This window comes from Grampus griseus (assembly GCF_964374135.1).
Source record: "Grampus griseus genome assembly, chromosome: 3".
NCBI lineage: Eukaryota > Metazoa > Chordata > Mammalia > Artiodactyla > Delphinidae > Grampus > Grampus griseus.
In genome coordinates, this window is record NC_139019.1 from 43607827 (window position 1) to 43635040 (window position 27214).

Consider the following 27214-nt stretch of genomic DNA (forward strand, 5'->3'; position numbering starts at 1 on the left):
ACTGTTACTTCCTTTCTAGTGCATATTTAGTTTTAAGTAGGTTTTTTTTGTCTTGTTCTTTGGGTTGTTTTTTTTTTCTGGTTCTTTGCAAATACTGCTGCTTTATAGTTATGATTAGCTGGAAAATTCCTAGAGGAGTTTAAATTTGACTTTTTGGTAAGCTTGCAGTTATCATCTCTGGTATTTCCTTGAGTATTTCCTTTTCCTATCAGTGTAAAGAAATAACTATTCTGTAGCTCTACAGAATTTCCAAAATAGTTACTGAAGTTAGCTTAGTATTTTTAAAATTGTTACTTCTCCCAGAATGCAGTTGCTTTAACTCTTTCCTTATGAACCACTTTTAAAACCCATGGCTGTATATATTGTGTGTTGCATATATCCATGTATGAATATGAGTGTATTTTGAAGTTAGTGGATGTTTTACCTATTAGGCTTTGTAGAAATAGTTCTCAAAAGTTACCAGCCTGCAGGTTATTTTATTATGGTAACTCCACAATATATTATGGAGTAAAGGTCAAAATGTTTGTACCAGGTAATTTTTACTATTTATATATGGAGTACCCCAAGTACTATATCATGTTCTGAGAAAACAAATTTAATCATTGAGGTGTTGAAAAAATATTGTGGGATCACAGAAGATGTGGTTAGGTTTCACCTAGCTTATTAAATATTTAGCTGATTACAGCAAATGAGCATATCCACCAGATTTTATCTATATTGACTTAAATTGTTGGAATTCCTGGGATAAATAGTAGTAAAATACTCTTCTAAATATTTGTCTGTTATATACTTGAGTATGTTAGAATGGTGTAATTAGAAACAGTGCAGTTTTCATGAATGTATTTGTTAATGCAATGCTTAATGTCTTAGGATGCTTTTTATTAACTACCTAGAAACAAAGGTCTGCAGTAATATTACTAGTAAGCCTGCACCTTCTAAATAGAACCTTTCTTTTTTTTCTTTTATAAATTTATTTATTTATTTATGGCTGTGTTGGGTCTTCATTGCTGTGTGCAGGCTTTCTCTAGTTGTGGTAAGCGGGGGCTACTCTTCGTTGTGGTGCGTGGGCTTCTCATTGTGGTGCTTGTTGCAGAGCACGGGCTGTAGGCACACGGGCTTCAGTAGTTGTAGCATGCAGGCTCAGTAGTTGTGGCTCGCGGGCTCTAGAGTGCAGGCTCAGTAGTTGTGGCACACGGGATTAGTTGCTTTGCGGCATGTGGGATCTTCCCAGACCAGGGCTCGAACCCGTGTCCCCTGCATTGGCAGGTGGATTCTTAACCACTGCGCCACCAGGGAAGCCCAGAACCTTTCTTTTTAAAGGCTAATATTATTGAACTCATGTTATCAGGCAACATTCAACACTATCCATGTTATAATTTCAACAATATAATGTGATTCACAATGGTATTTTCATATCTTGATTAAATCATTTAGGGGTTTTAACAGTTATCTTTTTAGTTACATGTCCATTGAAAGTATGAAATAGAACCGTATTGTTCTTGGAAATTTTTTTTCACATATAAATCTCATTCTCCTTCCATTTTAGTCGTGAGATGGAGAATAAAGAAACTCTCAAGGGGTTGCACAAGATGGACGATCGCCCAGAAGAACGAATGATCAGGGAGAAACTGAAGGCAACCTGTATGCCAGCCTGGAAGCACGAATGGCTGGAAAGGAGAAACAGGAGAGGCCCTGTGGTGAGTGACTGTGGGTTACCTGCTAATAAGGAAGAAAGCATAGGAGGAAATGAAAAATTAAGCATAAATAGATCCTTTTGTAAGCTTTTTTTTTCCTTCTTCATTTTATATGCAGTGGTTTTATTTGCCTTGATATTTTCTAGACAATTGAACAAAACATAGCTAAAACTATTCTCATTAAGCAACTTAAACTGTTCTAAGAACTAATCCCTTTGGTTGAGTGGGAGAGGTAATGCTTAAAGCAACACTGCCCTCTAATGTTAGTATCTAAAATCCTTTAATTAGAGATTTCCATTGTACTTAAAAAAGAAAAGCAATTTTTCCAATTTTATTTTGATGTTTTATCTCTAAGGTAGGATCTAAGGATCTTAATTCCAAATCTTCTAAAATCATGTATGACAACATTTTAAAATGTATTATGTATTATCAACATTTAGTTGATAAAGCCTAAATGACTAAAATCTGTGTGGGTAAAAAATAGTCTTCATTTATGGCTTAAAGTAATAATAAAGAGAAGCTGATATATTGTCTGTTGTATTTGTATAATACTGCATAATAAAAAACTCACTGAGCTCATGCCTTAGTCTGATGTTCAAATTTACTTATTTTTTTAATTTTTTAACTAATAAAAATATTGGCATTTTAATTTAGGTGGTAAAACCAATCCCTATTAAAGGAGATGGATCTGAAATTAATACCTTGGCAGCTGAGTCTCAAGGAGAAGGCCACGCAAGCGCTGCTTCCTCAGCTCCCAAAGGCCGACGCAGTCCTTCCCCTGGCAGCTCCCCATCAGGCCGCACAGTGAAATCTGAATCTCCAGGAGTAAGGAGAAAAAAAGTTTCCCCGGTGCCTGTAAGTTGATGATTTAGCAAATATGTTAAGTTTCTACAATCTTTAAACTTATTTATAACACAGAAAAGATTGGCTAGCCGTCTATTAGAACAACAATTCCCAAAGTATGGCCCACAGACCCTTGCTTGGGGGAACCTGCCCTGAGATGCTTCCTGTGGGTCCATTAGGTCAAAACTAATTTTGTAATAAAACTGAGATGTTATTTGCCTCTTTTACTGCATTAACATTTACAGTGGTGGGTAAAACTGCTGGTGAATTTGCCTGAATTAAAGCTATGACTGTAGAAACTGTATTCTTCACTTGGGTATTTGGCGAACATTTTCCTTAAGAAGAATTAAGTAAGACTCACTTCAAGGAAAACAACTGATATGTTTCTTCACTAGTGGTAAAATTTGAGATTCAAGCAAAAATTAAGAGTTTTGGAAAACTCATATCCACCACTGTAAGCTTGAAAGCTTCCCAATACTTAGACTTTTCTATAGGCCAGTGATATTATCAAATGTGATTTTTTTTTTTGTATATTGCACAATGAAATGTATGAACTTTTTAGAAGATCTGCATAACCTAGTGAACCAGAATTTTCCATATGACCAGTGAATGATGAAACAAAATCATTCTTTAGTAAATGATCCATTCCAAGTATATAAAATAAACCATCGAGATTTAATGTAACAGTAGGAAAAGTTTGTTTATGTGGTTTCAGATTCCACATTACAGCCTCCTTTAAGGAAACCACTCCTTTGATGTAGTATCAAAGAAGAATATTCATCATTATTTGAAAAGGATTTTCCAAATACATATCTGTGTGAGGCCAGATTTTCTTCATGTACTTTAACCAAAACACCGTTATCACAGCAGATTGAATGCAGAAGCATAGATGAGAATGTAGGTGTCTTCTGTATTGAGCCAGACATCAAAGAGACTTATAAAAAGATAGGTGCTAACCCCTCTGAGAGAGACAGACAGACTTCCACTGGCAGAAAGCAAGTTAAACATTCTAACCTTGAAGAACAAATGAGTGAATGGCAAAATGACTGAGATATAGTGACCACAATGGGAGATTTGGTTTTCCTCACATCCGAGGTTGTTAAAGCATATAAATACTTCAAAAAGTAAATTTTAAGTAAAAATTTTTACAGTAAAGCCCAAAATTCTCAATAGTATTTATTGGCTTTATGTGGACACACCTTTAAATTAGCTGCTCAAAACAGGATCTTATTAGCTCAAGAATCTACAAATTGGGCAGGGCTCAGCAGGAGTGGCTTATGTCTGCTCCCCATGGCATCTGCAGAAGCTGGAATATCCAAGACTGCTTCTTCACTCACATATCTGGTGCTTCACCTCGAACAGTTGGGGGCTGTTGGCATCTCTTTCTTACAGTATGGAAATTGGGTTGCAACAAGTGTTTCAAGCTAGGAGAGCACTCGGAACAGATTCTCTCTCACAGCCCTCAGAAGGAACCAACCCTGCCAGCACCTTGATCTTGGACTTCAAGCCTCTGGAACTATGAGACAATAAATTTCTAAGTCCAAAAAAAAAAAAATATGATTCAAGAGGGCAAATCTCAGCGTGGAAGCTCTTATCAAGCCACCACTTGCATCATGTTTACTAATGCCTTATTACCCGAAGCCGGTTACATGCCCAAATCCAGAATCCACGTGGTAGAGGACTACAGAAGGGTGTAAATACTGGGAGGTGTCGTTCATGGGGGCCATTCAAAGTAAAAGTCTACCACAAGTAAATACAGAATTGTGTCTCCCCTCCCCCTACACCTATTTTGGGATATGTGCTAGACAAAGTTACTTCCTCATTCTTTATAACAGCTACCTAACATTTCATTATCGGGATAAATCATGGCTTATTTGGTGAACTACATCCTAATGGACATTTATATTCCTTCTTAACTTCCATTACTAAAAACAATGGTGCAAAAATATTTTTTATGCATACATCATTTTGCACATCTTTGAGAATATCCATAGTCTGAATACTTAGCAAGTCCAATAGCAGATGCATGTGTACTTGTTTTTGGTTTTGTTTTACTTTTTAGTAATTGCCTGTTAAAAAATAATGGTTTTATTAAGATATAATTCATATAATGTACAATTCACCTGTTTAAATTGTACTGTTCATTGAGTTTTGGTATATTCACATAGTTGTAGCCATCACTACAATAAATTTTAAAACACTTTCACCACCCCAACAAGAAACCCGAGGCTAATTAGCAGTCTCTCCCCAGCCTTAGGCAACCACTAATCTACTTTCTGACTATATATAATTTGCCTATTCTGGACATTTTATATAAATGGAATCATATAATATGTATGGTCTTTTGTGACTGGTTTTTTGCATTTCGCATCATGTTTTCAAGGTTCATCCGTGGTATAACTCCATTCATTTTTAATTGTAGAATAATATTCTATTGTATGGATATACATATTTTGTTTATTCACTTATCAGTTGATGGGCATTTTGTTTCCACTTCTGGCTATTATGAATAATGCTACTGTGAACATTTCTGTACACAGTTTTGTGTGGACATATCTTTTCATTTTTCTTGGGTATATACCTAGGAGTGGGATTGCTAGATCATATGTTTCACAAAGCAGCTACACCATTTTACTACACCATTTTACATTCCCACCAGCACTGTATGAGGCTTCCAATTGCTTTGTTTTCTCGCCAACTTTTATTACCTTTTAACTATTTAGTTAGGCATCAAAAAGAACTAGAATTTCCAGAGGGCACTGATGGAAAGACCAAGTTCTAGGGGAATCAGTGAAGTGGAGTGAGAGCGACATATATCACCCTCACCACAGGAGAGTTTTTATCAGCCTCCAGTGAGATGTCTTAATCTGGGAAGAGTCACTTGCCACTAGTTCTCTACAGAGTGTACCGTGGGGGGAATTCCATGGAGCTGTTTGTAAATTACCAGTCACAAAAGAGCATTTAGTAATCCCTTAAGTGGAAACCAGGAAATTGGATGCTTAATTTTTATCACTAGAAACAAATCATTTTACCTGCTTATAAGGCGAATTTTCTGTGCTTTTTATTTTGATTTACATAATACTTTTCAAAGAAGTCAAGTACTTATGTGGTAATTCGTAAAATTACCACATGGTTGTCTCTCTAGGCCAAAGATTTATTATTAGTTACAGGGATGACAGATTTGAGAAGTTTACTCATAACGAGTATATCAAACAAATGCATTTGCAAAATACATTTTGTCCCATCATATTATATATTAGGCATTTTTTCAGAATATGAAAATGGTGTCGGCTATGACCTTTTTTAGGTAACTTTTTTCTAATGGAGAAGTGAGCAATTTACCTAATTTTTATTTTTTTAAAGCATTTCTTAATTTTTTAAAAAATTTATTTATTTTATTTTATTTTTGGCTGCATTGGGTCTTTGTTGCTGTGTGTGGGTTTTCTCTAGTTGCGGCCAGCGGGAGTTACTCTTCTTTGTGGTGCGCAGGCCTCTCATTGCGGTGGCTTCTCTTGTTACGGAGCACAGGCTTTAGGCGCGTTGGCTTCAGTAGTTGTGGCACGTGGGCTCAGTAGTTGTGGCTCGCGAGCTCTAGAGCTCAGGCTCAGTAGTTGTGGTGCACGGGCTTAGTTGCTCTGCGGCATGTGGGATCTTCCCAGACCAGGGCTCGAACCCGTGTCCCCTGCATTGGCAGGTGGATTCTTAACCACTGTGCCACCGGGGGAGTCCCCTAATTTTTAAATGTTGTGAAGTTTCAGAGCGGGAGAATCACGCCACCTCGAAGAGCCCCTTCACCAGATGGCTTCTCACCATACAGCCCTGAGGAAACAAACCGCCGTGTAAACAAAGTGATGCGGGCCAGGCTGTACTTACTGCAGCAAATAGGGCCCAACTCCTTCCTGATTGGAGGAGACAGCCCAGACAATAAATACCGGGTGTTTATTGGGCCTCAGGTAGGAATTGTCACCATTTTACTTTTTATTAGGATGTGGTACTAACTCTATGCACTGTAACATTCTTAAATTTAGATCAGTTGTGTAATTCTCTTTAGTAAACTAAAGAGAATTCAAATTATATTTTGGGAACTAATAAACACTTTTACTTAATGTGTTTATGAAGGGTTTTACTATGATTTAATGTACTTCAGAATACAAATTTGGTCTTTTTAAGAAACCAAAAATAAGAGATTAATTCATGGAGATAGCTGTAGGCTTTTCTTGCGTATCCTTATATATCTTATTATATAAGGATAATGAAGAAAATTATAGAAAGTTTAGTATAATAAACTTGGAAATATTTAAAAGTGATCAACTTAGGAGTTCTAATAGAACACAGGTTTACTAAACTATAGGTTTGTGTTTTTTTAAACTCTTTAGAACTGCAGCTGTGGGCGTGGAACATTTTGTATTCATCTACTATTTGTTATGCTCCGAGTGTTTCAGCTAGAACCTTCAGACCCAATGTTATGGAGGAAAACTTTAAAGAATTTTGAGGTAATTTTTTAATAAATGCTTTATAGTAAAATTGTCAACAGATTTTTATGATATTCCTGACATTTTTCCATGAGCTTTAAATTTAAATAGACAGTGGTCATTTTAAAGGTGTGAAGGTATGTAAGGATTACTTGATGTTTGTAAATAGTTCTCTTATAGTCTATTGACTAATTAGTTTTTTCTTCTAGACTAAAAAAAAGTAAACACTGACCTGCTGTAAAAATACTATCCTTAGTAAGCTATATGTATTCTTATTTTTGAAGCCCTTAAATTGGCTTTGTGAAAAACTTAGAAAATAAAAGGCAAATAATTCAATCTCTAGAACTCTTCATATGTATATTATGGCACAAATGTCATTGTTACTGTCTTTTTTCAATGTTAGGTTGAGAGTTTGTTCCAGAAATATCACAGTAGGCGTAGCTCAAGGATCAAAGCTCCATCTCGTAACACCATCCAGAAGTTTGTTTCACGCATGTCAAATTCTCATACATTGTCATCATCTAGCACTTCTACATCTAGTTCAGAAAACAGGTTAGTACTTTTTAAGGAATTAAAAGCATTAATCCAGTGTTACTTTTTAATTTTAGGGATAATTTTTATATATATACTTGTTAAGTTGCTCTAAAATGATATAATTATTGAATCTTGGCTTTCAAGGTAAAATCAAGGGTAAAAAATAGTAAAGGTCATCTATATATATTTGGATATTTTGTCCTGAAAACTACAGTGTTGAAAACGGCACCTTAAATATCAGAATATAATAAATGTCCATTTCACAAGAAAAATCAGGTGGCAGGTATAAAAAAAGTGGCTACTGTTTATCAATCATTACTTTGTGCCAAACACCTTATATGTTGGTCTCATTAGGTAGGCTTTATCACTTTTGCAGATAATGAACCTGAGGCACTATATAAAGAATATGTCTATAATTTTTTGATATAAATAAATTATGTACAAGGCAAAGTGGTTATCCAGAATCACTTTCAAATATAGGATGTTTAAATTTCATGACATCAGTACTTCTCTCATATAGATACTCTCAGGGAATCCTCATTACAGCCTATTTTACATGTGAGAACATAAGCAGGCTCTTCTGAACAAAGAGACTAATAAGCTGTAATTAAGAGATACAGTAGTTGTTAATCATAGTTGTTAATTAAAATCTGCAGTGCTTCTCAAACTTTCCCATTGCTTAGTTGCTGATAAGAATACTCATGAAGGATCTAAGATGTAGCCCAATATGACAGGTGTGAAAAAATTAAGAGTATTATCATAAAAAGTCATGTCAGTTTTCTTTCTTTTCCAAGATTTCTTTATTGCTTTAATGAAAAAATGAGGTTCTTAAAAATTACTCCAGAAAGGAGTGCTGCTTCTCTTACGAGGGCACCCCCTGTGTGTTCCCAGGAACCTCAGTCTGAGAAGCACTGGTGTAAGTGCTTTTAAGTCTCATTCTCATCCCATCAATCTTTTAAGTATTGTAACTACTTCAAAATTCATGAGGAATAGAAAGTGATGATATCAGGACAAGGGCATGATGAAGTAAAGAATTGAGAGAGAAGTTTTTTCATCTATGGAAAAAGTAAATGTTTGAATTTTATTATTTTATATTAAATGAATTGATTTTAGAATGAGAATTTTATGAGTTTTTTTGGACATTAGAGATTTTCCAGTTTACATGGTTCAGTGATAAATAAAGCCAGAAGAGGTCATTTGAACAAAGGCAGAACTGGAACCTGAGTATCCTGATTTCTAGTTCAGGGCTCTTTCTCTTACCTGTTATCTCTTCTAAATAAATGAAAAAATTAGCTTTACTTCTCAAGCTTCCTTACCCAAACTTCTAGAGCCTTTCTCCTTTTGATTGATATTTCTGTAGCTTTTTATTTTGGAAAAAAATAATAACTGCTTAAAACCAGGTGGCCAAAGTTAAAATAGAAAGTCTCTCTCTCTAAGATGAAAAAAAGTACCCTTTCAATATGGGCTGGCCATAATTTGGGGGTTTTATTGATTCATTTGAATTTTTTGTATCCAAGGGGGGAAACCAAAGAAGTTGTAATCTTCCTAAGATTATACTGTGTAGGTAAGTAGGTTACTGTTACATGTAATCACAAATTTTTATGTCTAAAATAAATATTTTAAGACTAAAATTAATAAAAAAAATTATCTGGAGATCTTATTGCAGTATATTAATTTTAAATGGTATATAAGAAACAATGAAAAACAGAATTGGGACAGATTGAATATGCATATAAAAAATAATTAACAAAACCTTACCAACGAAATAAAAGCTGCAAACAGAAACCTATGGTCCAGGACATAAATGGGCAAAGGACGTGAAGAGAATTTCCACAAAAGAACAATTTCAGGGTGCTGACAAACATGAAAACTGTTCAGGCAACCTAATAACTAAGGAAATGCTCATTTAAAAAAAAAATATATATCAGATTTATTTACAGAATTAGTAGATCCTTTGTAATGCGACAGTTCAGTTCTTATAAGATGCTTTACTGTATGTAGTGGTATAGCCTTTCTGGAAAAAAATAAATGTGACTTTTTAAAACGTTTATAGTCATTGATCCAGTAAATGTATTTTTTTTTTAAGAAAAAAATTTTAATTTGAGAAATGTACAAGACTTACATATATGGCTGTTTCTCACAGTACTATGGTGAAAAATTGGGAACAACTTAAATATCCAGCAAATGAATGGTTAAAATATACCTATATTATGAGTATTTCATGCAGCCATTAGAATTATGCTTTTGAAGAATACTGAGTGGCATGAAATAAAATCCAGATTATAATACTGTCATGCATGAACCCATTTTTTATATATAAAAGGTATTATAGGTACATAAATATTGAAATGAATAAAAAAATTAATGGTTATTAGTGGGTGGTATTATGACAGGTGACATTTTTATACTTTAAATACTTTGGGCTTTGAGGGTCATTGGGTCTCTGTCACAACTATTCAGCTCTGCCCTTGTAGCTGAAGTAGCCGTAGACAATATGTGAATGAATTGGTGTGGCTGTGTTCCAATAAATCTTTACTTACAGAAGGTTGACTAATTTGATCCCCCTTTAGTTCACTAATCCCTGCTCTCTACTTAAGTGATTTTACTTCTGAAGAAACTGCTAGAAAGAAAATCTGAAATGTCAAAAAAGAGGGCACAAAGAGGTTTCTAACGGTTTCTTAAAATGTGGAAACAACCCAAATGTCCAGCAATAAGTGGGTGCTTAAGAAGTTAGGATCTGTCTAATCAATGAAAAATTATGCCACCACTTGAAGAGTTTAGTAAGTAGAATTTTTACGATAAATCTCTTAACATGAAATTGTACATGTATATAGATAAATGATCTGAATAATGTTTACAAAATATGTACTTGGAAAAAAGGCAGAAAATACCCCAGAATGGAATATTTTTAAGTCAGAAAAGCATTTAAGAAATAAGTTGCACTTACAATTTGACTAAATTGTGGAACTTTATTTTTCCTGTATTTAAGTCTTTTGAATAAGCTAATTTTGGTGTAATTATTTGAAAAATTATTTGATCTTGGGTCATCTTTGCCATTAGTATTTTTATTTTAGATTGTTGTGTAAATCATTTCTGCAGTGTTTCGTTAATTTTTGTCATTAATACATGCATATTTTAATAGCTTTTCCCGCCTCCTCATAGCTCCATAATTATGAAAAGAGATAGAGAGACAGGATAGATAAATGGGAGGGAGAGAGACTAGTAAGTGTGCTTCAGCTCAGGAATCACACATCGTGACATTGATGACATATTTGTTCAGCTTTCAGGGAAGTTTTTTGGGGAACTGTTATTTGCTGTCAGTCACTCAGACCTGTTTTTCAGGAATTATAGCTTAAGATAGTAGAAGTGTAATATTGAGCCCAGGGGAAAGCCTGAGCTTAGTAGAAGCACGAATTTGTAGGGATAAGTAGGTTATGGGATATTCTCCTCAGGTTAAAGCCAAATGATAGATTTGCCACGAACTGTTCTGTGATCTTGGGCAGCTTACTTATAATACCCCAGAATCTTGTCTTTATGTTGTAATGGAAATATTGTTATTTTATTTTTTTTCTTTTTCTAACATCTTTATTGGGGTATAATTGCTTTACAGTGGTGTGTTAGTTTCTGCTTTATAACAAAGTGAATCAGTTATACATATACATATGTTCCCATATCTCTTCCCTCTTGCGTCTCCCTCCCTCCCACCCTCCCTATCCCACCCCTCCAGGCGGTCACAAAGCACCGAGCTGATCTCCCTGTGCTATGCAGCTGCTTCCCAGTAGCTATCTACCTTACGTTTGGTAGTGTATATATGTCCATGCCTCTCTCTCGCTTTGTCACAGCTCACCCTTCCCCCTCCCCATATCCTCAAGTCCGTTCTCTAGTAGGTCTGTGTCTTTATTCCTGTCTTACCCCTACGTTCTTCATGACATTTTTTTTTTCCTTAAATTCCATATATATGTATTAGCATACGGTATTTGTCTTTCTCTTTCTGACTTACTTCACTCTGTATGACAGACTCTAGGTCTATCCACCTCATTACAAACAGCTCAATTTCGTTTCTTTTTATGGCTGAGTAATATTCCATTGTGTATATGTGCCACATCTTCTTTATCCATTCATCTGATGATGGGCACTTAGGTTGTTTCCACCTCTGGGCTATTGTAAATAGAGCTGCAATGAACATTTTGGTACATGACTCTTTTTGAATTATGGTTTTCTCAGGGTATATGCCCAGTAGTGGGATTGCTGGGTCATATGGTAGCTCTATTTTTTAGTTTTTTAAGGAACCTCCATACTGTTCTCCATAGTGGCTGTACCAATTCACATTCCCACCAGCAGTGCAAGAGTGTTCCCTTTTCTGCACACCCTCTCCAGCATTTATTGTTTCTAGATTTTTTGATGATGGCCATTCTGACTGGTGTGAGATGATATCTCATTGTAGTTTTGATTGGCATTTCTCTAATGATTAATTATGTTGAGCATTCTTTCATGTGTTTGTTGGCAGTCTCTATATCTTCTTTGGAGAAACGTCTGTTTAGGTCTTCTGCCCATTTTTGGATTCGGTTGTTTGTTTTTTGGTTATTGAGCTGCATGAGCTGCTTGTAAATTTTGGAAATTAATCCTTTGTCAGTTGCTTCATTTGCAAATATTTTCTCCCATTCCGAGGGTTGTCTTTTGGTCTTGTTTATGGTTTCCTTTGCTGTGCAAAAGCTTTGAAGTTTCATTAGGTCCCATTTGTTTATTTTTGTTTTTATTTCCATTTCTCTAGGAGGTGGGTCAAAAAGGATCTTGCTGTGATTTATGTCATAGAGTGTTCTGCCTATGTTTTCCTCTAAGAGTTTGATAGTTTCTGGCCTTACATTTAGGTCTTTAATCCATTTTGAGCTTATTTTTGTGTATGGTGTTAGGGAGTGATCTAATCTCATACTTTACATGTACCTGTGTAGTTTTCCCAGCACCACTTATTGAAGAGGCTGTCCTTTCTCCACTGTACATTCCTGCCTCCTTTATCAAAGATAAGGTGACCATATGTGCGTGGGTTTATCTCTGTGTTTTCTATCCTGTTACATTGATCTTTCTGTTTTTGTGCCAGTACCATACTGTTTTGACTACTGTAGCTTTGTAGTATAGTCTGAAGTCAGGGGGCCTGAGTCCTCCAGCTCTGTTTTTCGTTCTCAAGATTGCTTTGGCTATTTGGGGTCTTTTGTGTTTCCATACAAATTGTGAAATTTTTTGTTCTAGTTCTGTGAAAAATGCCAGTGGTAGTTTGATAGGGATTGCATTGAATCTGTAGATTGCTTTGGGTAGTAGAGTCATTTTCACAATGTTGATTCTTCCAATCCAAGACATGGTATATCTCTCCATCTATTTGTATCATGTTTAATTTCTTTCATCAGTGTCTTATAATTTTCTGCATACAGGTCTTTTGTCTCCTTAGGTAGGTTTATTCCTAGATATTATATTCTTTTTGTTGCAGTGGTAAATGGGTTTTCTTGATTTCACTTTTAGATTTTTCATCATTAGTGTATAGGAATGCCAGAGATTTCTGTGCATTAATTTTGTATCCTGCAACTTTACCAAATTCATTGATTAGCTCTAGTGGTTTTCTGGTAGCATCTTTAGGATTCTCTATGTATAGTATCATGTCATCTGCAAACAGTGACAGCTTTACTTCTTCTTTTCTGATTTGGATTCCTTTTATTTCCTTTTCTTCTCTGATTGCTGTGGCTAATACTTCCAAAACTGTGTTGAATAAGAGTGGTGAGAGTGGGCAACCTTGTCTTGTTCCTGATCTTAGTGGAAATGCTTTCAGTGTTTCACCATTGAGGATGATGTTGGCTGTGGGTTTGTCATATATGGCCTTTATTATGTTGAGGAAAGTTCCCGCTATGCCTACTTTCAGCAGGGTTTTTATCATAAATGGGTGTTGAATTTTGTCAAAAGCTTTCTCTGCATCTGTTGAGATGATCATATGGTCTTTTGTCTCCTTCAATTTGTTAATATGGTTTATCAGATTGATTGATTTGTGTGTATTGAAGAATCCTTTCATTCCTGGAATAAACCCCACTTGATCATGGTGTATGATCCTTTTAATGTGCTGTTGGATTCTGTTTGCTAGTATTTTGTTGAGGATTTTTGCATCTTTGTTCATCAGTGATGTTGGCCTGTAGTTTTCTTTCTTTGTGACATCCTTGTTTGGTTTTGGTATCAAGGTGATGGTGGCCTCATAGAATGAATTTGGGAGTGTTCCTCCCTCTGCTATATTTTGGAAGAGTTTGAGAAGGATAGGTGTTAGCTCTTCTCTAAATGTTTGATAGAATTCTCCTGTGAAGCCATCTGGTCCTGGGGTTTGCTTGTTGGAAGATTTCAATTTCAGTGCTTGTGATTGGTCTGTTCATATTTTCTGTTTCTTCCTGATTCAGTCTTGGCAGGTTGTGCATTTCTAAGAATTTGTCCATTTCTTCCAGGTTGTCCATTTTATTGGCATAGAGTTGCTTGTAGTAATCTCTCATGATCTTTTGTATTTCTGCAGTGTCAGTTGTTACTTCTCCTTTTTCATTTCTAATTCTATTGATTTGAGTCTTCTCCCTTTTTTTCTTGATGAGTCTGGCTAATGGTTTATCTATTTTGTTTATCTTCTCAAAGAACCAGCTTTTAGTTTTATTGGTCTTTGCTATCGTTTCTTTTTCATTTATTTCTGATCTGATTTTTATGATTTCTTTCCTTCTGCTAACTTTGGGTTTTTTTTGTTCTTTCTCTAATTGCTTTAGGTGCAAGGTTAGGTTGTTTATTCGAGATGTTTCCTGTTTCTTAAGCTTGTATTGCTATAAACTTCCTTCTTAGAACTGCTTTTGCTGCATCCCATAGGTTTTGGGTCGTTGTGTCTCCATTGTCATTTGTTTCTAGGTATTTTTTTATTTCCTCTTTGATTTCTTCAGTGATCACTTCATTATTAAGTAGTGTATTGTTTAGCCTCCATGTGTTTGTATTTTTTACAGATCTTTTCCTGTAATTGATATCTAGTCTCATGGCGTTGTGGTCGGAAAAGATACTTGATACAATTTCAATTTTCTTAAATTTACCAAGGCTTGATTTGTGACCCAAGATATGATCTGTCCTGGAGAATGTTCCATGAGCACTTGAGAAAAATGTGTATTCTGTTGTTTTTGGATGGAGTGTCCTATAAATATCAATTAAGTCCATCTTGTCTAATGTATCATTTAAAGCTTGTGTTTCCTTATTTATTTTCATTTTGGATGATCTGTCCATGGGTGAAAGTGGGGTGTTAAAGTCCCCTACTATGAATGTGTTACTGTCGATTTCCCCTTTTATGGCTGTTAGTATTTGCCTTATGTATTGAGGTGCTCCAATGTTGGGTGCATAAATATTTACAACTGTTATATCTTCTTCTTGGATCGATCCCTTGATCATTATGTAGTGTCCTTCTTTGTCTCTTCTAATAGTCTTTATTTTAAAGTCTATTTTGTCTGATATGAGAATTGCTACTCCAGCTTTCTTTTCGTTTCCATTTGCATGGAATATCTTTTTCCATCCCCTTTCTTTCAGTCTGTATGTGTCTCTAGGTCTGAAGTGGGTCTCTTGTAGACAGCATATATATGGAACTATTGTTATTGATTTTACAAGCTGTTCATCACATCATGAAGGTTCAAACAAAAATCTGTAAAATAGAAACAAGCCTCCTCCCACTCCAGTCTCGGCTGCACACAAAATGACTACTGTTAACAGTTTTTAATACATCTTTTAAAATTATATAAAGCAAGGAATACAAAACTCTTCTCTGCATTCTGGGTATGCAGACACACGCACACCCCAATACTTCTCTCATCTTTCCTATTGTTAAGCAATATAGTCATGACATATATTTTGATCTGCAACTTGCTTTTTAAATTAAAAAAAATTTTTACTTTATATATCAAGAACATTTTCCTCAATACAAAAAAATACACTACTTCAGCTATATAAGATTGTATGGATGTGACACAATATATTTTGCCATTGCCATAATTAATGGACATTTAGTACACCTAATTTTTTGTTGGCCTATTAAATGCAATAAATTTTATATTTTTTTGTTTACTTAAAATATTTCTGAAGGATAGAATTCTAGAAAACAGGTTTTTTTTAGGTCATGGATATATACATTTAGTATTGTAAGAAATACTAGCAAATTCCTTTCTAAAAATTTCAGGGTTTTTTTTACTCCCACCATTCGTGTATATGAGAGCCTGTTTTCCTATGCCGTTATCAACCTACTTAATTTTTGTCAATCAGATTATCCCATTCCCCCCACAAAGACAAATAAAATAAGATAGAGCTTTATTAATTTAACATGTATTTTGTACTTCTGTTTTCACATTTATTGGCTATTGGTCTTTTTTATTTCAACTACCTTTTTATCTTCTTTGCTTGTTTCACTGTTGAGTTGTTAATATTTTTCTTACTGATTTTATATTCACTTTGTATGTAATAGGAATAGTCAAATATATACAGTATAATTCAGATACACATAATAAAGTTACAATTTTGCCATAAATGGAACCATTCTATACAAGTTTGAATTCTGTCAGGTTATCTGCTTTTTTTCACCATATGGTATATTATGGATATTTTTCTTTGTCATCATTTATGGATCTCTGATCCTTTTCAAAGGCTTCATAGTGTCTGGGTGTACCATTTTTTTAACCTTCTTTTGATGTTCCTTTGGTTGATTTTTTTCCTTATGCTAAATAGTTCTGCAGTGAACATTCTCACACATATATCTTTATTATGTCTCTTTATTTCCTAGAAGTCTAGTTGAAAGGTTGTGTGCATTAAAAATGTGACATACTTGTTTCTAGGAAAGTTGGACTATACATGCACCAAAATTGTCTGAGATGGGTCTTCATACTTAAGGATGTGGAATAGATGAGTTCTACAGTCCTTCTAATACTTGAAATCTTGAAACTGTTGGCATGTAGTATGTTTGTACATAGTCAAATCTTATAGCAGTTTGTTTATTCAAAAGGTACAATAACAGAATTTGGGGGATACATATTTCTCTAAGGTTGTAGTTCATATATTGAATTATATTCATAGCAAGGAAAGGTTAAACCATATCCACAACCTATAAATACGTGGTGGTATGAGTCTGATTCAAAATTACTGTATATGAATAAGAGAAATATTTCTCAAATAGTTCATATACAAGACGCTCCTAAACAAGAATTTCTAATTAATTTTTTCATAGTCTAAAGAAGCCACAATTGTTTTTAGCATATGGCATTAATTCTGTTCTTTTGTGGTTAATGCTTTTGTTTCCCCTTCTTTATAGTATAAAAGATGAAGAGGAACAGATGTGTCCTATTTGCTTGTTGGGCATGCTTGATGAAGAAAGTCTTACAGTGTGTGAAGATGGCTGCAGGAACAAGCTGCACCACCATTGCATGTCAATTTGTATGTGGCTCTTTTTCTCTCTGTGCTTACTCAACATGGTTACTCTATCAGCTAACTATATTATTTAGGATTTTAACGTGGCCTTCAGCGAGACTGGTGAGAGAAGAAAAGAAGTATACCTAGGCCCTGTAAGAAGTTTTCAACAAGTAGGAGTTTAGGATCTCTTAGGGATGAGCAAAGAAATGTTATAAAGTGTGACGCATGGTAATGGAAGGCGTGCACAGAATTAGAAACAGTTCTGATCTGGAAGGTGCACATGGAGGGAAGGAGGTGGAAGAAGGTCTGGGCAGGCCTTCCAGAGAGGGTAACGCCAAAGCAAGTTTTGGAATAACATTACCAGGTTATCAAGTGGGCAGAATGTTTTGAAAAACAGTAAACAAAGTACATGTTATATATAGCTTGTTTAATAAAATAGCATTTGCAACAATTACAAGCATCAGAATAATTTAACCTTCCGTGTTTGCCTGCGTTTAGGTAAACATATAACGTTTTGAGGTTCCTTCCATATAAATCCTATACTAGCCATTGTGAACAATTATTACATAAATACTTAATGGTAAACATTTATACTTTTCTAAGTTTTTTTCCATAATTTTTCAGGGGCAGAAGAATGTAGAAGAAACAGAGAACCTTTAATATGTCCCCTTTGTAGGTCTAAGTGGAGATCCCATGATTTCTACAGGTAACAATTATGACTTAATGATTTGGGTATGTTTAATAATAAAAATGCTCTCAAAGTGTTATTCAAATCTGTTAATTATTTTTAGCAAGCTTTGTTAATTTTTCATTTAGCCACGAGTTGTCAAGCCCTGTGGATTCCCCTTCTTCCCTGCGAGCTGCACAGCAGCAAACCACACAGCAGCATCCCTTGGCTGGATCACAACGAAGGAATCAAGAGAGCAATTTTAATCTTACTCATTATGGAACTCAGCAGATCCCTCCTGCTTATAAAGATTTAGCTGAGCCATGGATTCAGGTAAGTAGTTCTGATTCTTCATTTCTCAAAGAAACATTTATAGACTAATTAATGTAGTTGTCTCCCCAGTTGTTTATAATTTAAGAAAGTACTTTTGCTTGCCTCCATCATGACTCGTATTCCACTGAAAATTTTAATTTTACCTTTGATGTTAATACTATGCCACTTATTATAGAGCTTAAACTTCAAAATTTCTTTGTAATCTCACCTCCCATCTCTAGAAACATCTTTCTAAACTAACAGACATAAAAGGTTATTCAAGGATAGACACTAGAACCATTTAATGCTAAGTTGCTCCAATGTTTAATCCTGCCAAGAATTTGTCATTTTCTTATTTGTTGCTATTTAAACTCAGTTTCTCCTATTCATATTCTCATGGCATATGTTAGGTACTCAGTAATTGCTGAGTGGATGAGTAAGAAAAGAATGTGGTATTTACCTTGTATTAGTAATTTTTATTTGTAAGGACAGTTTCCATTCCTTTACTTTCTCTTCTGCTTAAATACTTTTTCATCCTTAGTTAATCGGAATTTCGGTTGGTTGGTTGGATTCTAATGATTTTCTTTGTTGTTATCTGCTTAATCCATATGTAGAATCCAAAAGCAGACAACATCTCCAGATTATAGTGAAGTAAAATGTTTTTGATAATCTGGTAAATTCTATTAAATTCGTTAACAGACACAATAACTCATTAAGCTTATACATCAGAAGGATTTATCTCCTTTTTCTTTTTGTGACCATTATAGTCCTGCAGATTTTGAATTCTTTTCTTAGCATGTTAACAGCCTAATAGGAATCTAATAAAATTTACAAACTTAATAAATATATTATTTATTTTATCTAGTTCATTAATGGTATTTAACATAGGCCCTCACCTGCCCCTTCATGAGTCCTCAAGAAAACTCTCAATTTGATACTGAGCTACTGGATGCCATTTTTTCAAGGCAGTGGTTCAGGTTTGTTTTGCTTAAGCTTTAGGTTGGCCTAGGCTATATATTCCTAGTTTTTTAAATTAGGAATATCATATAAGACATAATTAAGACTTATTGATATGCTGTTTAACAGTGCCAGGCATACAACAAATTCACTATACTCTAATTGATTTATTCTCCTTTACTATCACTTTAAAACAGAACACATAAAAAAGTCATGATTTATTTTCCCCAAAAATGTGTTTATTCATCCCTAATATTTAGAACTTTTTCAAATGATACATTATCTTAGATATTAAGTTTACTTTTGGCTAACTGGTCCATAATGTCAAGACCATGCACCCTTTCTTTTCTTTAGGGATTCTCTGGCTTTGCAGATGTGATAATGATGACTATAATCACATGCACTTTAAGTATTTCATTATCCTTTGCTGATTTGAACACAGTGTTTTTCTTTAGTCTTGATTTTTCCACTCCATTCATTATATTTTTTCTAATTAACCAAATAAGAGCCTTTGACTTACTACTATCATTGGTAGGAGAAATACTCTTATCTCTTGAACACCTGCCCCAGTGCCTTTCTTGATTTGGCTTTTTTTAATCTTCAGTTTTTTTTCTGTAAACTACCTTAACACAAATACAAATTTGAGGTTCTTCACAGATATGTTTATTTTGTTTTGTGGTAAGCGCCGGAGTACAGAAATGCATATATATCCATCTGATTATTTAATGGTGTTCACTCTTAGTTTTACTTGAGCTAATAAATGTTAAGGAGTTTTGCTAATTATCAGTTAAACTTGAGTATGTTCTTACGGACACAGATGAAAATTGTATAGTATGGTGAAGACTTAAGAAATGTCCAATTTTCCTTTAGTAACCAAAAATCATACTTAATTCAAAACACTTCAGTTTTTCTTCACATTGAATTCATTTTGTTTGTCTGATTATAGGTATTTGGAATGGAACTCGTTGGCTGCTTATTTTCTAGAAACTGGAATGTAAGAGAGATGGCTCTCAGACGTCTTTCCCATGATGTTAGTGGGGCTCTGCTGTTGGCAAATGGGGAGAGCACTGGAAATTCCGGGAGCAACGGCGGGAGCAGCCCAAGTGCTGGAGCTGCCAGTGGGTCTTCCCAGACCAGTGTCTCAGGAGATGTGGTGGAGGCATGCTGCAACGTTTTGTCAATGGTCTGTGCCGACCCTGTCTACAAAGTGTACGTTGCTGCTTTAGTAAGTAGCTTTATTCTACAACCATAGCGTTATGGGTTTCTTGGGTTTTTTTTTTTTTTTTTTGACGGTTGGCAGATATCATTTTTAAGATTCAGTAAAACTACTTTACCTAATTTAATTTTGGAAAATCCAAAATTTTTTTTTATTCCATAATCCCAGGAAATTGCAGTCTTCCATTTAATCTCTTCACTTGGATTTTACTCGTTTTAACCTGGTCAAGATTTCTTATATGCTGTTTACTTTCCTCTACTCTAAAAGAGCAATAGTAGGACTTCCCTCATGGCGCAGTGGTTAAGAATCACCTACCAGTGCAGGGGACACGGGTTCGATCCCTGGGCCGGGAAGATCCCACATGCCGCAGAACAGCTAAGCCCTCGAGCCACAACTGCTGAGCCTACGTGCCACAACTACTGAGCCTGAGTGTCTAGAGCCTGTGCCCTGCAAGAAGAGAAGCCACTGCAATGAAGCCCCTGCTCGCCACAACTAGAGAAAGCCCACACACAGCAATGAAGACCCAACGCAACCAAAAAAAAGCAATAGCTTGCTATTCATACCTTCACGTTTGCCTTACATTACACATGACCAAATTAAAGATTCTTTATGGGATAGCAAAGTAACCAGTTACTTTGATTTTTTTTAAATTTGATATTAGACATTTATTTTTTATTAATTTGATATTAGACATTAAGAAGAACTGATTTGGGGGACTTCCCTGGTGGTCCAGTGGTAAAGAATCCGCCTTGCAGTGTAGGGGACACAGGTTTGATCCCTGGTCAGGGAACTAAGAGCCCATATGCCGTGGGGCAACTAAGCCTGCGTGCCACAACTACTGAGCTCACAGGCCTCAACAAGAGAGCCCATGTGCTGCAAACAACAGCTGACACACCCTGGAGCCCGTGAACCACAGCTAGAGAGAGAAAACCCACATGCCACAACTAGAGAGAAACCCGAGCACTGCAACGAAAGATCCCACGTGCCTCAACGAAAGATCCCGCGCGCCGCAACTAAGACCTGACACAGCCAAAAATAAAATAAATAAATATAAAAAAAAGAACTGATTTTTAATGAATGTTGTATGGAAATTCAGAAACCTTTTCACAAAAGAGGATTCCATGACATAGATTACTGAGTTGTTTTTCTAGTTTAACCTGTTAGAAGTTGTCTTTCATGAGTGAGATGGAATGACAAGGAGGCTGTTCTGTTTGTAATTTTGTATGCTAAAATTTGACTTTCTCCATTACGAGTATATATATCTTTACAACAGGGTTTCTCAACCTCAGCACTTACTGACATTGACACATAATTATCTGTTGGGGGCAGGGGTGCTGTCTTACGCATTATAGGACGTTTAGTAGCATCCTTGGACTATACCCACTAGATGCCAATGGCCACCCTATCCTCCCGTTAGTCATAACAACCAATAATGTCTCCAGGCATTGCTGAATGTCCCCTGAGGGCCAAAACTGCCCCCAGTTCAGGACCACTGCTTTATTTATTTATTTATTTTTACAGCAGGTTCTTATTAGTCATCAATTTTATAATTTTATCCACATCAGTGTAAACATGTCAATCCCAATCTCCCAATTCATCCCACCACCACCACCACCCCGCCCCCCTGCCACTTTCCACCCTTGGTGTCCATATATTTCTTCTCTATATCTGTGTCTCAATTTCTGCCCTGCAAACCGGTGCATCTGTACCATTTTTCTAGATTCCACATATATACGATAATATATGATATTTGTTTTTCTCTTTCTGACTTCACTCTGTATGACAGTTTCTAGATTCATCCACATCTCTACAAATGACCCAATTTTGTTCCTTTTTATGGCTGAGTAATATTCCATTGTGTATATGTACCACATTTTCTTTATCCATTCGTCTGTCAATGCGCATTTAGGTTGCTTCCATGACCTGGCTATTGTAAACAGTGCTGCAGTGAACATTGGGGTGCATGTGTCTTTTTGAATTAATGGTTTTATCTGGGTATATGCCCAGTAGTGGGATTGCTGGGTCACATGGTAATTCTATATTTGTTCTTTAAGGAACCTCCATACTGTTCTCCATAGTGGCTGTATCAATTGACATTCCCACCAGCAGTGCAAGAGGGTTCCCTTTTCTACACACCCTCTCCAGCATTTGTTGTTTGTAGATTTTCTGATGATGCCCATTCTAACTGGTGTGAGATGATACGTCATTGTAGTTTTGATTTGCATTTCTCTAATAATTAGTGATGTTGAGCAGCTTTTCATGTGCTTCTTGGCCATCTGTATGTCTTCTTTGGAGAAATGTCTATTTAGGTTTTCTGCCCACTTGTTGATTGGGTTGTTTGTTTTTATAATATTGAGCTGCATGAGCTGTTTACATATTTTCTAGATTAATCCTTTGTCCATTGATTCATTTGCAAATATTTTCTCTCATTCTGAGGGTTGTCTTTTCGTCTTGTTTGTAGTTTCTTTTGCTTTGCAAAAGCTTTTAAGTTTCAGTAGGTCCCATTTGTTTATTTTTTTTTTATTTCCATTACTCTAGGAGGCGGATCAAAAAAGATCTCGCTGTGACTTATGTCAAAGAGTGTTCTTCCTACGTTTTCAGCTAAGAGTTTTATAGTGTCCAGTCTTACATTTAGGTGTCTAATCCATTTTGAGTTTATTTTTGTGTATGGTGTTAAGGAGTGTTCTAATTTCATTCTTTTACATGTAGCTGTCCAGTTTACCCAGCACCACTTATTGAAAAGACTGTCTTTTCTCCATTGTATATCCTTGCCTCCTTTCTCATAGATTAGTTGACCATAGGTGTGTGGGTTTATCTCTGGGCTTTCTATCCTGTTCCATTGATCTGTATCTCTGTTTTCTGCCAGTACCATACTTTCTTGATTATTGTAGCTTTGTAGTATAGTCTGAAGGCAGGGAGTCTGATTCCTCCAGCTCCTTTTTTTTCCCTCAAGACTGCTTTGGCTATTCGGGATCTTTTGTGTCTCCATACAAATTTTACGATGTTTTGTTCTAGTTCTGTAAAAAATGCCATTGGTAATTTGATAGGGATTGTATTGAATCTGTAGATTGCTCTGGGTAGTAGAGTCATTTTCACCATATTGATTCTTCCAATCCAAGAACATGGTATATCTCTCCATCTGTTTGTATCATCTTTAATTTCTTTCAACAGTGTCTTACAGTTTTCTGCATACAGGTCCTTTGTCTCCCTAGGTAGGTTTATTCCTAGGTATTTTATTCTTTTTGTTGCAGTGGTAGATGGGAGTGTTTCCTTAATTTCTCTTTCATATTTTTCCTCATTAGTGTAAGATTTCTGTGCATTAATTTTGTATCCTGCAACTTTACCAGATTCATTGATTAGCTCTAGTAGTTTTCTGGTGGCATCTTTAGGATTCTCTATGTATAGTATCATGTCATCTGCAAACAGTGACAGTTTTACTTCTTCTTTTCCAATTTGTATTCCTTTTATTTCTTTTTCTTCTCTGATTGCCACAACTATGACTTCCAAAACTATGTTGAATAATAGTAGTGAGAGTGGACATCCTTGTCTTGTTCCTGATCTTAGAGGAAATGCTTTCAGGTTTTCACCATTGAGAATGATGTTTGCTGTGGGTTTGTCATATATGCCCTTTATTATATTGAGGTAGGTTCCCTCTATGCCCACTTTCTGGAGAGTTTTTTATTATAAATTGTTGTTGAATTTTGTCAAAAGCTTTTTCTACATCTATTGAGATGATCATATGGTTTTTATTCTTCAATTTGTTAATGGTGTATCACATGATTGATTTTCATATATTGAAGAATCCTTGCATCCCTGGGATAAATCCCAGTTGATCATGGTGTATGATCCTTTTAATGTGTTGTTGGATTCTGTTTGCTAGTATTTTGTTGAGGATTTTTGCATCTATATTCATCAGTGATATTGGTCTATAATTTTCTTTTTTTCTAGTGTCTTTGTCTGGTTTTGGTATCAGGGTGATGGTGGCCTCATAGAATGAGTTTGGGAGTGTTCCTTCCTCTGCTGTTTTTTGGAAGAGTTTGAGAAGGATGGGTGTTAGCTCTTCTCTAAATGTTTGGTAGAATTCACCTGTGAAGCCATCTGGCTCTGGACTTTGTTGGAAGATTTTTAATCACAGTTTCAATTTCACTACTTGTGATTGGTCTGTTCATATTTTCTATTTCTTTCTGGTTCAGTCTTGGAAGGTTATACCTTTCTAAGAATTTGTCCATTTCTTCCAGGTTGTCCATTTTATTGGCATAGATTTGCTTGTAGTAGTCTCTTAGGATGCTTTGTATTTCTGCAGTGTCTGTTGTAACTTCTCCTTTTTCATTTCTAATTTTATTGATTTGAGTCCTCTCCCTTTTTTTCTTAATGAGTCTGGCTAATGGTTTATCAATTTTGTTTATCTTCCCAAAGAACGAGCTTTTAGTTTTATTGATCTTTGCTGTTATTTTCTTTGTTTCTATTTCATTTATTTTTTCTCTGATCTTTATGATTTCTTTCCTTCTGCTAACTTTGGGTTTTGTTTGTTCTTCTTTCTCTAGTTCCTTTAGGTGTAAGGTTAGATTGTTTATTTGAGATTTTTCTTATTTCTTGAGGTAGGCTGGTATTGCTATAAACTTTTCTCTCAGAACAGCTTTCGCTGCATCCCATAGGTTTTGGATCGTCATGTTTTCATTGTCATTTGTCTCTAGGTATTTTTTGATTTCCTCTTTGATTTCTTCAGTGATCTCTTGGTTATTTAGTAACGTATTATTTAGCCTCCACGTGTTTGTGTTTTTTATGTTTTTTTTCCCTGTAATTGATTTCTAATCTCATAGTGTTATGTTCAGAAAATATGCTTGATATGATTTCAGTTTTCTTAAATTTACTGAGGCTGATTTGTGATCTATCCTGGAGAATGTTCTGTGTGCACTTGAGAAGAACGTGTAATCTGCTGTTTTGGGATGGAATGTCCTATAAATATCAATTAAATCTATCTGGTCTATTGTGTCATTTAAAGCTTGTGTTTCCTTAGGAATTTTCTGTTTGGATGATCTGTCCTTTGGTGTAAGTGAGGTGTTAAAGTCCCCTACTATTACTGTGTTACTGTTGATTTCCTCTTTTATAGCAGTTAGCAGTTGCCTTATGTATTGAGGTACTCCTATGTTGGGAGCATATATATTTATAATTGTTACATCTTCTTCTTGGATTGATCCCTTGATCATTATGTAGTGTCCTTCCTTGTCTCTTGTAACATTCTTTATTTTAAAGTCTACTTTATCTCATACGAGTATTGCTACTTCAGCTTTCTTTTGGTTTCCATTTGCATGGAATATCTTTTTCCATCCCCTTACTTTCAGTCTGTATGTGTCCCTAGGTCTGAAGTGGGTCTCTTGTAGACAGCATATATATGGGTCTTGTTTTTTGTATCCATCAGCGAGCCTGTGTCTTTTGGTTGGAGCATTTAATTCATTCACGTTTAAGGTAATTATCAATATGTATGTCCCTATGACCATTTTCTTAATTGTTTTGGGCTTGTTTTTGTAGGTCCTTTTCTTCTCTTGTGTCTCCCACTTAGAGAAGTTCCTTTAGCATTTGTTGTAAAGCTGGTTTGGTGGTGCTGAATTCTCTTAGCTTTTTCTTGTCTGTAAAGCTTTTGATTTCTCCATCGAATATTGCCAGGTAGAGTAATCTTGGTTGTAGGTTCTTCCCTTTCATCACTTTAAATATGTCATACCACTCCCTTCTGGCTTACAGAGTTTCTGCTGAGAAGTCAGCTGTTAATTTTATGGGAGTTCCCTTGTATGTTATTTGTTGTTTTTCCCTTGCTGCTTTCAGTAATTTTTCTTTGTCTTTAATTTTTGCCAATTTGATTACTATGTGTCTCGGCGTGTTTCTCCTTGGGTTTATCCTGTATGGGACTCTCTGCGCTTCCTGGACTTGGGTGGCTATTTCCTTTCCCATATTAGGGAAGTTTTCGACTATAATCTCTTCAGGTATTTTCTCGGGTCCTTTCTCTCTCTCTTCTCCTTCTGGGACCCCTATAATGCAAATGTTGTTACGTTTAATATTGTCCCAGAGGTCTCTTAGGCTGTCTTCATTTCTTTTCATTCTTTTTTCTTTATACTGTTCTGAAGCAGTGAATTCCACCATTCTGTCTTCCAGATCACTTATCCGTTCTTCTGCCTCATTTATCATGCTACTGATTCTTTCTAGTGTATTTTTCATTTCAGTTATTGTATTGTTCATCTCTGTTTGTTCTTTAATTCTTCTAGGTCTTTGTTAAACATTCCTTGCATCTTCTCGATCTTTGCCTCCATTGTTTTGCTGAGGTTCTGGATCATCTTCACTGTCATTATTCTGAATTCTTTTTCTGGAAGGTTGCCTATCTCCACTTCATTTAGTTGTTTTTCTGGCGTTTTATCTTGTTCCTTCATCTGGTACATAGCCCTCTGCCTTTTCATCTTGTCTGTCTTTCTGTGAATGTGGTTTTTGTTCAACAGGCTGCAGGATTGTAGTTCTTCTTAGGACCACTGCTTTAGAATAATTCTTATCTGGTCTGTTTTTATTTTTATTTTTTATTTTGGGGGTAGGAGTTTATTAATTAATTTATTTTTGCTGTGTTGGGTCTTCGTTTCTGTGCGAGGGCTTTCTCTAGTTGTGGCAAGCGGGGGCCACTCTTCATTGCGGTGCGTGGGCCTCTCCCTATCGCGGCCTCTCTTGTTGTGGAGCACAGGCTCAGTAGTTGTGGCTCACGGGCCTAGTTGCTCCGTGGCATGTGGGATCCTCCCAGACCAGGGCTGAAACCCATGTTCCCTGCATTAGCAGGCAGATTCTCAACCACTGTGCCACCAGGGAAGCCCTCTGGTCTGGTTTTTTTTTTAAATTCTTCCACTTCATTTTTAAAATTTATTTATTTATTTGTTTTTGGCTGCGTTGGATCTGCGTTGCTACACACACACACTCTCTCTAGTTGCAGTGTGCGGGCTTCTTGTTGCAGAGCATGGGCTTTAGGCGTGCAGGCTTCAGTAGTTGCAGCACACAGGCTCAGTAGTTGTGGTTCGCGGGCTCTACAGCATAGAGTCAGTAATTGTGGCACACAGGA

General features: G+C 35.7%; 1 protein-coding gene across 1 annotated transcript in view; it reads left to right on the top strand.

Moving 5' to 3' along the window:
- Nucleotides 1–27214, top strand: part of MAP3K1 (mitogen-activated protein kinase kinase kinase 1) — an 81834-nt gene that overhangs the window by 39337 nt on the left and 15283 nt on the right. The window contains exons 2-10 of the mRNA XM_082651460.1: nucleotides 1547–1697; nucleotides 2349–2549; nucleotides 6290–6490; nucleotides 6914–7030; nucleotides 7413–7561; nucleotides 16878–16999; nucleotides 17600–17681; nucleotides 17792–17975; nucleotides 19858–20136. Coding sequence (XP_082507586.1) covers nucleotides 1547–1697; nucleotides 2349–2549; nucleotides 6290–6490; nucleotides 6914–7030; nucleotides 7413–7561; nucleotides 16878–16999; nucleotides 17600–17681; nucleotides 17792–17975; nucleotides 19858–20136 — 1486 coding nt within the window. The remainder of the gene's footprint in view (nucleotides 1–1546; nucleotides 1698–2348; nucleotides 2550–6289; nucleotides 6491–6913; nucleotides 7031–7412; nucleotides 7562–16877; nucleotides 17000–17599; nucleotides 17682–17791; nucleotides 17976–19857; nucleotides 20137–27214) is intronic.